The 12,603-nt window shown below is 37.8% G+C and overlaps 1 protein-coding gene across 1 annotated transcript in view; it reads right to left on the reverse strand.

Annotated features, from left to right (window-relative positions):
• Positions 1–5,938: 5,938 nt before the first annotated feature.
• The window catches only part of XRN2 (5'-3' exoribonuclease 2), an 82,286-nt gene continuing 75,621 nt past the window's right edge, over positions 5,939–12,603 (reverse strand). Inside the window, exons 29-30 of the mRNA XM_066386975.1 lie at positions 8,447–8,585; positions 5,939–6,483 (exon numbers count right to left, since the gene is read on the reverse strand). Of these exons, the coding sequence (XP_066243072.1) occupies positions 6,418–6,483; positions 8,447–8,585 (205 nt within the window). The 3' untranslated portion in view covers positions 5,939–6,417. The remainder of the gene's footprint in view (positions 6,484–8,446; positions 8,586–12,603) is intronic.

A 12,603-nucleotide genomic window follows, 5' to 3' on the forward strand; every position in this document is an offset into this window, starting at 1 on the left:
CCGCGTGGGTGCCCTGGGGCGGTGTCCTGCTTGAGGCCGGAAGGGTTTGCAGAAACTGCGAGAACGGACGAAGGAAACATACAACCAAGCCGGTTTCTGTGTCTGCGGCTCTCACAGCGAACAAGCGGGTCGCGGAGCGGGACAGGCTTCAACCTCTTTGCTGGGGCGGGAGACAGCAACAGCCCTAGGACCAACTACTGTGACAAACCCAGAGGCTTTGAGGTGGTGATTTCCTCTTTCCAGAAGTTCCAAATGATGCGAAAAGCTGGCTGAGTCCATGTCCACCACATTCCTAGCCAAAGCTCTGAGTTTTAATCGTTGGAAACTGTTGGTGTTTGTAGCTCTAAAAGTCAACCAGCTTTAACAATGAATCCTTTTGAAGGTGGAATTTATCTTGGGAGATTAATTTTCGAAGATCCCTCCCCCCCTTAAGTGCAATTTCATTAATGTTTGATTGAAAGTAAATTGGTGGATCATGCACATAGCAACATTATTGCAGAGGAATTACTGCCATTTAGATAATAGAGAAACGGAATAAAATTAATCATAATACTGCTTATATGGAATGATATAGCTTTTTAAATTCAATACTGAGTTTTAAATGTTTTGGTCATTATTTGGCAAATGAGTGTTTGTATATTACCCTAAAGGAGGATCCCCCAACCATGCAATTCGTTGTTAGAAAGAAGGGTTGTAAACTACTTTTTATATGGAATCTGGTCTCCCAAAATCAATTGATAAAATAAATACACCCATTCTTCTGCAGATACGTTATTTACTCTTTCGAAGGTATTTGCTTGTCTAATTTTCAATACCTTGATAATAGAACAAGTGTGGTTTTTTTTCTAGAACAAGCAAGCAAAATTGCTAAAATTTATATCACTCATTCTATATTTGAAAGTACGCCAAAAAGAAGGAAGAGAACAAGGTGACTTACTGAATTGTAGTCAGGATGTAAAGATTAAGTAACTAAAATTTTTATAATGTTCCATCATATTAGAACTTAATAGAGGTTGCACACAGATTTTGTTGGTGTTTTATTTTACAAATAATGTATTTACTCTTTAATATGCCAATTTATATTTCCTATGTTTCAAATGGATATTTAAATATAACAAAAGAAACTTAAGAATTTTATTGTGAAAGTCAAGTGGTCATTCCTTTCACTAAGTTTTATAGGTTTTTTAAAAAATAATAGTTGGCTTGATGTACAAGACAGTTCAATTTACTTATAATTGAAATAACTGAAGTTGGAGTAAAAATTCTAAAAGTTAAAAAACCATGAACTTCCAATTAAGGAAAATGAAAGTCGTAACATGGATAAAGCATGATTTATAAATGATCAAAATAGTTACCAGAGACCCTAAACCTCTTCTACATGTTAAGAATTACAGTTTGAGTTTGTAACACTTTATTTCGCTTTTTTTCCCCTGAATGTGCTAAGTGAATCTTTAGGAAGGTGTTTTAGAAGTTAGACTTGCACTTCCTCTTAACTGTATTTATATAGTAAGTAACAAAAATATAGAAAGCTCTAGGCGCTTTCACAGAGGGGAAAAACACTAAAGCAGCAAGGGAGTTAAGTTAGCCTTTGTCACCCGGCAGTGGATGCATTTTTGGAAAATGAGAACTAATTTTTAAAACATTTTATGTAAAAATAAATAATTTTAGCAAAAAAAAAGTATGTAGTGATGCAATATGCCAGAAAAATTCTCCCATTTTTTTTTTGCGTGTAGATAGACTTTTAAAATGTTAACAAAGTAAGTCAGAACTATTCTTGATGTGCCAAATTTCAAAATGCTGTTTATATTGATTTGATTCCCTCGTAGTAAGTAATGTCACAAGAAGTCCACATGGTTTGAGATACATATATTAACAGCCCAACACTTAAGCACAATAATAGCTTATGGACTAAGGGCTCCAAGTAACAAACATATTAGAAAGTAAACCTGCATGGATAGTTTTTCCTTTATAATTTATTTCTGGAGCAGAGAATCCCTTAGACTCTGTGTCAAAAAGATTATTAAGAATAAACAGCCTCTTTATACAATATTTTCTGAAAGTGTATTTGGTACAGGCATACCTTTTTCTTTTCAGCATTCTTTTAAGTAGTAAAGGAGCCACGCCACAAGTAATTGCTGCAGAGGGCTTAACATTCTGCACCCAGCATTACTGAGTTCATGTGTGTACATCCTGAAATTAGAATAAGGTTTGATTCTTGAACATGAAAATTAAAAAATGTTTTTATTATAGAATTCCACATTCTGATTAATGCAGAACAAGATTTTTTCTTTTTCTTTTTCAATTAGTGCTTTGCAGATCTTTTGTAAAAACACAACCAGACTAGGTGAAACTCATTAACTGGAGAGGAGGGTAAGTGTCTTCACAACCAAGAGGGAGGGTTGGCACAGGGTCTCAGTGGAACAAAGCTCCCTGAAAGTTTAGCAGAGGCCACAGCCAAACTCAGTTTCAGAAATGCTAACTGCAGATGGGACATTTACCTAAATATTTGGGGGTTTTACAGCAATCTAATTTACCTTTTCCAATTGAAACAGGAACCCAAACCCAGAATCAAAATTGCAGAGAGGAACAGCAGGGATTGCAGGTACTTTTCTGTAATCTACATTGGGATGTAAATTGAAGTGTGTGTGTGTGTGAGTGTGTGTTGAAGTAGACGAGAAGGGTGTTTTGTGTATGGGAGGGTGTGGTGTAACCCAGTTGTCTTCTCTTTAAGGCTTTGCTCAGAACAAGTAGTCAGACTTTTATCAACTGATGTCATGTTTGAACTCATTCTGCTAGCGACTGTTTACATTCAATTTAAAGTAAATAGGAGGCTCAATCCTGTTCACTAAGTGCAAGCACCTTCCAAACACTTGCTTTGTTAACTGCATTGAATACTGATGTTTAGACTTTTAGAATACATTTGTGCACCATAATCATTTAAAGACTCAAAGATTGCACTTTTACATATAAAAGAAAACAATGAATTATATAGAGGCAATATAAATTTCAGATATGGTTCAAAGCCTGCATGCCAACTCTAACACATGGGCAAAGCCCTGTATGTTAATTATTTCAGTCCAGTTTTTTTGTGTGTGTTTTTAAATACTATTACTTGCCATGCTCAAAACCAATGAGACAGGAAACTAGATTTTATTATGGAAATAGCCCTCTACTATTAGTGAGACTTCATACTCAGATGAGGAGAGTACATCTATCTGTTCAGGAGGAACTGGCTCTCTTCACCAAATATTGAGGTAACTTTGTGATTTCAAGATCACTTTGATTTTATTATTTTAAAGTTAGGAGATAATGAAAGTTTCTTGGAGAGGTTTTTTTGGTTACATTTATTTTTTATTTGGATTGTTTATCTGGAATTGAACGAAATGTGTATTGTAAATTTCACGAAACCTAAGTTTAGCAATTAGGTGACCTCTCTAAAAAGAGTTTAATCACTAATTTGCTGAACTCTTAAGTTGTGCAAACTATTTTGCAGTAGTGAATAGCTAGCTCTATTCCATCATACACAAAAATCAGAGCATGTTCTCTTGGCCTCATTCCATTAATAGGGTATTGAGAAACAAGCAGCACAAACATTCAGTTTGATTCTGAGTGGAGGAAAAATTCATCGAGAATGTGCCGCTTGTTGTTTTATTAGTTTGCTGACATTTTTCCTGGTTAGAATTAGTTGAGCAGTCAGTCGCGAGGAATAAAGCGTCCGGCGGAATCCCAACTCCACGACCCTCTCCGGTGTGTGCAGGACAAGAGCAACGGGGCCTGGCAGCCGCTCTGCTCGCTAGGAATGGAGAATCTTAGTGGACCTCCCAGAGATTGTCTATATTTCAGATGTTTAAGCATAGCTAAATTCGGTTATGTTCAGACTCAGAACTTAAAACAGCAGCCTCGGAAGGGAGAACAATTTCCGCTCTTCCCTTTCAGGTTCGGTGCATTCGAGCAGAGAGTCGAGATGATGAAACTCATTGAGAAGCTGCGGCGCTGCGTCGGAAAAACCAAAGAATGCTGCTGCAGTTTCGGTTGGACCTGGCAGTAGCCAAGACACAACCACCCCGAGTTGATCTGAGCCTTCCCACGCCTACCCTTCTCCACGACTGTAGCGAGCGGGCTCCTGGGGCTGCGGCCGGACGCTGGACGGGCGGGGCAGCGGAGCGAGGACGGAGCCTGGGCGCCGCACACATGCCCCAAATACGCCGAGAGCTTCCAGCCTGCGCTGGGAGGGTGACGGGGCCCTTGCCTCGGTAGGGGTGCGCCCGATTTCCAATGCGCCCAATAAAAACGCGAGCTCGGACTCCCACCCCCCACCACGCCCCGCGTCATCGCAGTAGGGTTAACCTACTGGTCTCCGACACCCATTTGCCGTTGTAACGCTAAATGCCAATCTAATAGTCATTTGCAAATGGCTTTGTATTTTAATGTGCATTACCTCATTTGACCTTTAAAGGGAAGACCACCGCTCGGTAAGGGTCCTTAACGCCACAATACAGTCAGGCCATTTTCAGGATCTAAGGTTTTTTAAGCATCTTTAAAGATCCTGAAAAACTTTGCCCTAAAGATATTTATATAATGGACTACAGTTATTTAAAATTGGCCAATTAACTTTATTTACATCTGAATGTGCAGGGGGATATTTATGGTTTTAAACATTCCATTTAAAGTTCTCAAATGCTTTCGTTTGTTGAAATAAGACATTTTCTGGAACACTCAAAGATGGGGACAAGTTTTAAAGAGATGGAGGTAAGAGTAAGGAGAGAAGGCGGCAGAAGGGTCATACCCACCTGTTCGGTGGAATCCACGTCTTCACTTTTCCACCAGGCTTTTTGCTTATGCGTCTTTGTAAGAAATTTAAACACTACTGTTCAAATTTTTGTTTTGAACAGTTATATGCAATTGTAGTTTAGCCAAGTCAAAATGGAATTATTCTAGACACTCATGATAGTATAAAACTGTATTAAATTAAAGCAAAACTCAAGGTCTGAGAAAACATGGGTTCTGCAGCAGTGTTGGCTTTGGGTCCCTATGAAGCTATACACAGTTAAGACATTTATATAAGCTCCTTTGGAATATGCAATCCTTGATTTAGGTGGTTATACATTTTAATATTTGGAAAAGAAATTAAAGAAATTTAACAGAAGGCACTAGTATTTTAATGCATTGTGATGGTAATAGATAATGGTGGTGGTGTTAATTCCCAGTGGAGAGACTTTGTCTCAACAATAAAGAACCCTGCTCTATTCACCCATCCTGGCAATGAACTGAGTAGCTTCAAAATATCTTATTAAAGGCAGGATATTTTTCCACTTAGACTAAGAATAACAAGTATGCCTTGGTTAAATATTAAAGCAAAAATGTCCTAAATCAGAAGGTCAAAGAGAATTTTAGCTTACCACCTTAGGCTAGAATAGAAAGGAAACAAAGCAGTAAGTGTTTATAATGTATCTAAATTTGTTGTGGCAATCAAATGAAAAGGCATATGGAAGAGCTGTGTGTGAACACCAAGCATCAATTTTAGGAATTATAGTGTGCTTAGAAGCAACAAAAAAAAGTACAAAGTGGAATCTATTATGAAATAATACAAAAAATATGCTAAGTAGCATAGACTATTTAGCTATGAATTAAACTTTTCACTTTTCAACTTTTCTTTAAAAAATTTTAAAAGTCCTTAAGACTGGTACTACAGTCTACATAAAATCTGTAAAATGTAAATAATTTATTCTCACAAAGATTTTGTACTTAGCCAAATCAACAGCAGATAGACATACTAATATATGGGTTGGTTGGTTGGTCTTGCTACTTCACTGATTTTCTTTGGACATCCAATTGTAGAAATAAACTGTTTTCTGAAAAACTGATTTAAAAAAACCAACGTGCTTGGCCAGGATTGTCAAAGTTCAAATACTATAAAACTATAAGAACACAAGAGACCAGAGTTTTAAGGTTTTTTTTACTAAAGTCCAGAAATTTCCATAAGACAAGTACATTAATGAAATGTTTCCAAAGAAATACTGAACAATATATACTCTACTTGGCTGCAGGTTCCAGCTCAAGAGTTCATACCTAATTCTTGTGCATTAAAAATCAGCATGGATCTTAGATGATCAAGAATATATACTGTGTTTTGAAATCCACAGCTGGTTTGATTTTTAACCATAATGAAAAACTAGTATTCCTATTACAGCAAAGTGTTTTACAAGCAACAATAAATTCAGATCCACTGTATTATGCAACATACATCTTTGGAAAGCAACATAAAACAGTGAGACCAGATCAGTAGAAATATACAGGTAAAAGAAATACACAAAGTACTTTAGTTTTCTTAAAAACTACTACTTGAGAAAGAAATCTTTCCACAAATAGCATAAAACTGTAGACCGATGAAAGGATTTGGGCACGCTTTACAAAAGCCTAATTCCAATTATATCTTCCTGAGGGTGGCGGCAAAGGGTATTTTCTTCCTTCTCTGGGATATCCCTGAAAATAAGCAGAAGAGAGAGTTTATTTTCTTGATTAACACCCCTGGCAAAGAAATTAATTTTTCATCTCTATGAAAGGCTGCAGCATAAAAAGAAGGTAAATATGTCTTAGAGCTATACCATGGAAAGTCTTCATAAATTCACAGGTGCTTTTTTTTGGTCTGTAGCTTTATTCATTCAAAGCTTGTTGCAAAGTGGAACATCAATCATAGCACAGATGCTATTATTGACAACTAACCAAACATGACTTAACAGGCTATTAAAAAATTCCTTAAAATCCAAGCAAATGAATTAAGTGTTTTGTGTAAAACCCTTGAAATTCTCTATCTTCCCTACCGCCCCCAGCAAACCATATTGTGCTAAGGTGCCCACAACTTTAGATATATTTACACTAAAAAGTCAATTTGCTTAACTAAGACAAGAAGTCAGTTAAGGCATAAATAACTTAATTTTAGAGGTGGCTTTATATAGTAGAGCATTAAGTAACATATTAGGTTATTACATAATCAATTACTAGTGACATAACATAAGCTAGTATGCTTGCCAATAACATTCCTGTAGATCCTTCAAAGACACTGTAAGGCCATGGCCTTGTTTAGTCATATAAACTTCACTAAAAATACAGTGAAATCATAATTATATTGTTTTTAACAATGAATTGCTAAAATTCAGTAGTACTTCAAAAACTGTGATTTAATAAAAATCAGTGGAAAAGAAACAGAAAAAGAAATGTATTTCCAAAAGGTCCTAAAAGAGTTATAGATTTACCAAGTGGTTTTGATCTCCTACATGAGGAAGAACCTCACCTCCTGTAACAGCAGAGAGCTCCTTTAAAGGGAAGCTCTCCTCCACTGAAGGAGGCAGAAGACACAATGAACTGGGGTCAGAAAGAGAGAAGTTCCCAGCTTTGCTGCCAAACTGCAGGTGTTGTAGGGTTTCAGTTCCTGACTGAGAAAAGGAGGTGACTGGACTAAACATTCTCCAATATGTCTTCTGGTTATAAGTATGTCCTCATTTCAATAACGTTATTTAGATGGCCTAGTATTACCGACTCTAGTAGTATAAACAGTCTCAATCCACGATATGATACTGTTTTCAAAGTACAATTCTATGAACTGAATCTAATAAACTGCAACAAAATTCTCTCAAGATAATTATGATATTTTCTTAAAAAGTGAACAAAGGTCTGTAGGCAACACCAGGTAAGCAATTTAAACCCCTTCACATCAGAACAGGTGCCGGACTCCACAAACACTATGCTCTCTGAACCAGGCTGGTCCTGTCCACGGGCAAGGAGCTGACTAAAGTACATGTAAGTACTGAATAAGGCGTCAAATGCTAGGGAACAAATAGAATGAAGCAAACAGACCTGTCTTAAATACTGCTAAAAACTACATGCTATAAAGAAATGGAAATAAAGCTTACATCTACTAAAGGCATCTAAAAATATTACTCATTCAACATCTAGCTGTTTAAATATGGTAGAAAACATGTGAAATTTTTTTTTATGGATAGAGTATTTTTTCCATGAGGAGACGTTATCAATTGAGACACAAGACTTCTAAGATAAATAAAGATAACTGAAAAGGTATTCCTGCTTTCATCTTCTGGGAAATTATCATCTATTATGAGACTAATTTGTAGTAAAACAAAAAGCAATAGCCTTAAAGAATAAACAATGTGTTTTGGTAACTGACCACATCTGTGCTAAATGTCACTGATTACTTTGATCTGAAGGGCTTTCGGTCTAGAATTCTTGTTCAGCATCATCAAGGTATAACCTATTCAATAAGGCAGAAACTCGCCCTATATACATTTTTAATGAGGGACTGAAGTTCAGCTGAGTTACTCTATCGATATTTTATCCAGAAATGTTTTTAGGAAAATACGGAGCCCTCAGAGGCATGGCTAAGTACTAAGTGAGCAGTGTGCTTTTCGTCCCACAGCCCACGCCACATCACCTGTCTCCCACCACGATCGTCGCGTCTGGGTGGATACCCGCCAGGCCCGGCGAGCATCTGGTATTGGTTTGGCTGGAAGGCTGCATTTTGGGTTTGGAGCATCCGGTTCCATGGCAGTAGAGGTTCAGCCCCAACGCCTCTGTGGAGAAGCACCGTGTGTGTCAGAAGTCAAGCATGTTGCACAGCCAAATTCTAACACTGGCAGGTATCATGTCTAAACACAGGACAATCCAAGTTTGCTGCACTGTCATATGGGTATAGTATCAAAGTGGCCTCTGTATCCCACATATCCAGTGTAGTGTAATGTATCATGAAGTATCAGCATTTATTTAAAAAGATTGTTTAAAACTCAACTGATTCAGAAAGGCCTGACTTAAATATATATATTTTGTTCCTCTTCAATTGTGAAATTTCCTTTTTAGTCATGTAAAGATCTGCACCCAAGATCTCCAAGTTGGGTACATTTAAGATGCTATCCAAAGAGTAAACATGTACAAGACAGGAGAATGAGGCTTTATTTTTTAAAATGTCCAGACTCATTCTTGGAGTCCATTCTTTCTAGTTAATTGCAAACTGCAAATGAATTCTTACTGCTGAGTATTTTGAATCTAGCGTAGGGGACTTGGCTGTTTTTTCCCATCCATTATTCTGCTCAATATGTCAGAAGGTCTGATCGGGAGGAAACCTTTTCAAGTTCTATTGATGCAGCTCTCAATTGACCACGGTGACCTAGCAACATGAGCACTAATTGGCATGGCTGACTGGCATTTGGTGTACAGTTTACATGGGAACACAGATTCAACAGCTATTACAACTCAGTTTGCTGGCCCGCATTACTAGTCAAAAGAAATGTTTTAATTGTCTTCAAGTGCCTATTTTAACTTTACAGATATAAAGCAACAGGTATGATTTATGAAATCATAACTTCATTTAAAACTGTCACATAAACATCGTAGCAAAGATGTACTTTCTATAGGCAATCAACATTTAAAATCTTTCTCCTTAGGGCATTTTCCTCAACTTCAATTTTATAGAACAGCCACTACAAATAACAAACAAAAGCAAAACTCTCCAGTATAGTTTAACATTAGAGGCTTTAGGGCCATTAAAGATGTTAGGAGGAATTACAATAAATCTTTAAATTTGCTAAAGCACTGACAAGCGGGAATTATGTAACTGTTATCAGTATACAAACTTCACCTCCTGGGTCTTAGGAAAACAGCCCAAAGTTGGGCTTATTGGATAATGAATTCTTACAGCTATTCAAGCCTGAATCCATGCTCTCTACCCCCCCCCCCATCTCCTTCCTTCACGTGGGCTTGCCTTAATTTTTTTAAACACCAAAAATGATTATTTTTGTGTGATGGCTCTCTGAAAAACTCTAAACAAGCCGATGCTTTCTTCACAGTCAGTGGTGAAATCAGAGCTCTAATAATATAAATCACTATAAGTGAATCAAAATTTTTAAAAAAACAAACTATATCTAGAAAAAATACCCATATATTTAGGGCCTTGAATTATTTTTGGGCTTCATTATGAACACATATATATTGTAGCAAGACTGCCTCATCCGTTTAGTAATAATAGCTCCTTGTGCAGACAAGAATGGTCTCTTCTGGTCTCCGCAGGAGTGAGGGGTTAAGGTTTGTGCTGTGACCAAAGAGGCTCATCAAAACTGGGCAATTAATGCAAAACCCACACACCAAAAGTGCAATTCAGACATTGTGTTGACTGTAATCAATTTTCTTCTGTGTTAATGATAAAATTCATTCAACTGAGTTACAGGTAAATCTGGTAGTATAAATAATACACATACAAACGTAATTTTAAATTATTTTGTTCTAAAAATAGGTTAGAAACAAAGCTCCAGTTCAAAAACACAAGGTTCTCCTTTTTGTTTGAAATGATTATTTAAAATATTTTTGAAAAATTTTATAAAAATAATTTAATTAAAATTAAAGAGAAAGAACAAAGTAAGGGCCATGCATGCTCTTTTTTTGCCCTTTACTCACAGAAAGGGCTTTGTTATATTTCTATACTAGTTACATTAATCTGTACATACTTACAAACTGAATTTGCCTTGGGAAAATACATTTTAAACATGGGATGGGAGAGTTGAGGTTAACAACTTTCAACTTAAAAATGAATAGCTACTGATTCAGGCAACTAATCTGAAGTATCTGGCACCATGGATGGCAACAATATTCTTAAGTAGCTAAATCACCGCTTTGGAAAGTGGCTGGGAACCTAAAGTAATGACTCCAATTTGGATGTTTTTAATCTATACATAAAGCAAATCAAAGTTTTTAAAGATTTTCCACGGCTGAGTTTAACACCCGGAAGAAAAGACTAAACGGACACTCTGAATATGAGCGGCACAGCAGCCTCCGCCGGCAAGAGCATAAATAAGGCGCAAAACTCAAGTGACGTAGAGCACTGCACATCTCTGCGTGTGTGACACTAGACTGACAGTCTTTGTGTCAGGAAGGAGGTGGTGTGTGTGTGTTCCTGTTGTACTTTTAAGTGAAATAAAAATGAATTGTAGATACTACTTCAAAATAGGAAAATTCTTAAAAATTTTATTTATTTATTTTGTGACAGAGTGAGTCAGAGAGAGGGACAGACAGGAAGGGAGAGAGATGAGAAGTATCAATTCTTCATTGCGGCACCTTAGTTGCTCAATCACTGCTTTCTCATATGTGCTTTGACGGGGGGGGGGGGGGGGGGGGGTGAGGGGGACTACAGCAGACTGAGTGGCTCCTTGCTTGAGCTAGTGACCTTGGGCTCAAGCTGGTGAGCTTTGCTCAAACCAGATGAGTCAGCACTCAAGCTGGTGACCTTGGGGTCTCGAACCTGGGTCCTCTGCATCCCAGTCCGACGCTCTATCCACTGCTCCACCGCCCAGTCAGGTGAAAATAATTTTTTTTTAAAGTATAGTTTAGAAAATAAAATGTACACTGAAAATTTTCTTTTCCATAGGGTTCTCAACCAAACATTTAAAACAGTGCAGTGGAAAAGTATTAAACCAATATTTTGTCCTCTATGTATTCTAAGGTCAGAATGATTGGAATGCAATAAATGATTAAGGTACCGAAACTATAAGTTGATGCTTCTGATCTCTCTCTTCCTGTCTGTGTGTGTTTCTCTCTCTCTCTCTCTCTCTCTCTCTCTCTCTTAAAAAAAAAGGATGATTGGCCCTGGCTGGTTGGCTCAGTGGTAGAGCATCGGCCTGGCATGCAGGAGTCCCGGGTTCGATTCCCGGCCAGGGCACACAGGAAAAGCGCCCATCTGCTTTTCCACCTCTCTCCCTCTCCTTCCTCTCTGTCTCTCTCTTCCCCTCCCACAGCCAAGGCTCCATTGGAGCAAAAGTTGGCCCGGGCGCTGAGGATGGCTCTGTAGCCTCTGCCTCAGGCTCTAGAATGGCTCTGGTTGCAACAGAGCGATGCCCCAGATGGGCAGAGCATCGCCCCCTGGTGGGCATGCCAGGTGGATCTCGGTCGGGCGCATGCGGGAGTCTGTCTGACTGCTTCCCTGTTTCCAACTTCATTAAAAAAAAAAAAAAAAGGATGATTGGAATGACAAGTGCTACCAAAATAAGTGATGCACTGTATTTGCTATAGTTTAAGATTTGAAGTTTAGGTATATGAATAAATGGTATATTTCTTACATGACCATGATTTAAGACAGAATTCTATTACACTCACATTAAATTTTTGTTTTAAGGCATGATTTTAAATTTCTGACTAAAACTAAACCAAAAATGCTCCACAAAACCTGCCCCTAATCTACTGAGTTCACAAAGTCAGTCAGGATATTACCAATTTCTGACTAGGGCAGAAAAAGCAAAAATATGATGGATGTCAGGACAATGGTGATAATCTTTGGAAAAGTTTTAATGTGTGGAGGAAGAGAAAGGAAAGCTATAGGGAAAGAAGAGGAAGTAGACTCTTTATACCCTTTGAAGTCCTCATGGCTTCACTATAATGTTATGCTCAGAGGAAGCATTCTGATGAGTCTTATCTGAATTGAAAAGTTTCTTAGTAAAGAACAGTACAGGGCCCTGGCTGGTTGGCTCAGTGGTAGAGCGTTGGCCTGGCATGTGGGAGTCCCGGGTTCAATTCCCGGCCAGGGCACACAGGAGAAGCACCCATCTGCTT

The sequence above is a fragment of the Saccopteryx leptura genome, chromosome 5, assembly GCF_036850995.1.
Source record: "Saccopteryx leptura isolate mSacLep1 chromosome 5, mSacLep1_pri_phased_curated, whole genome shotgun sequence".
NCBI lineage: Eukaryota > Metazoa > Chordata > Mammalia > Chiroptera > Emballonuridae > Saccopteryx > Saccopteryx leptura.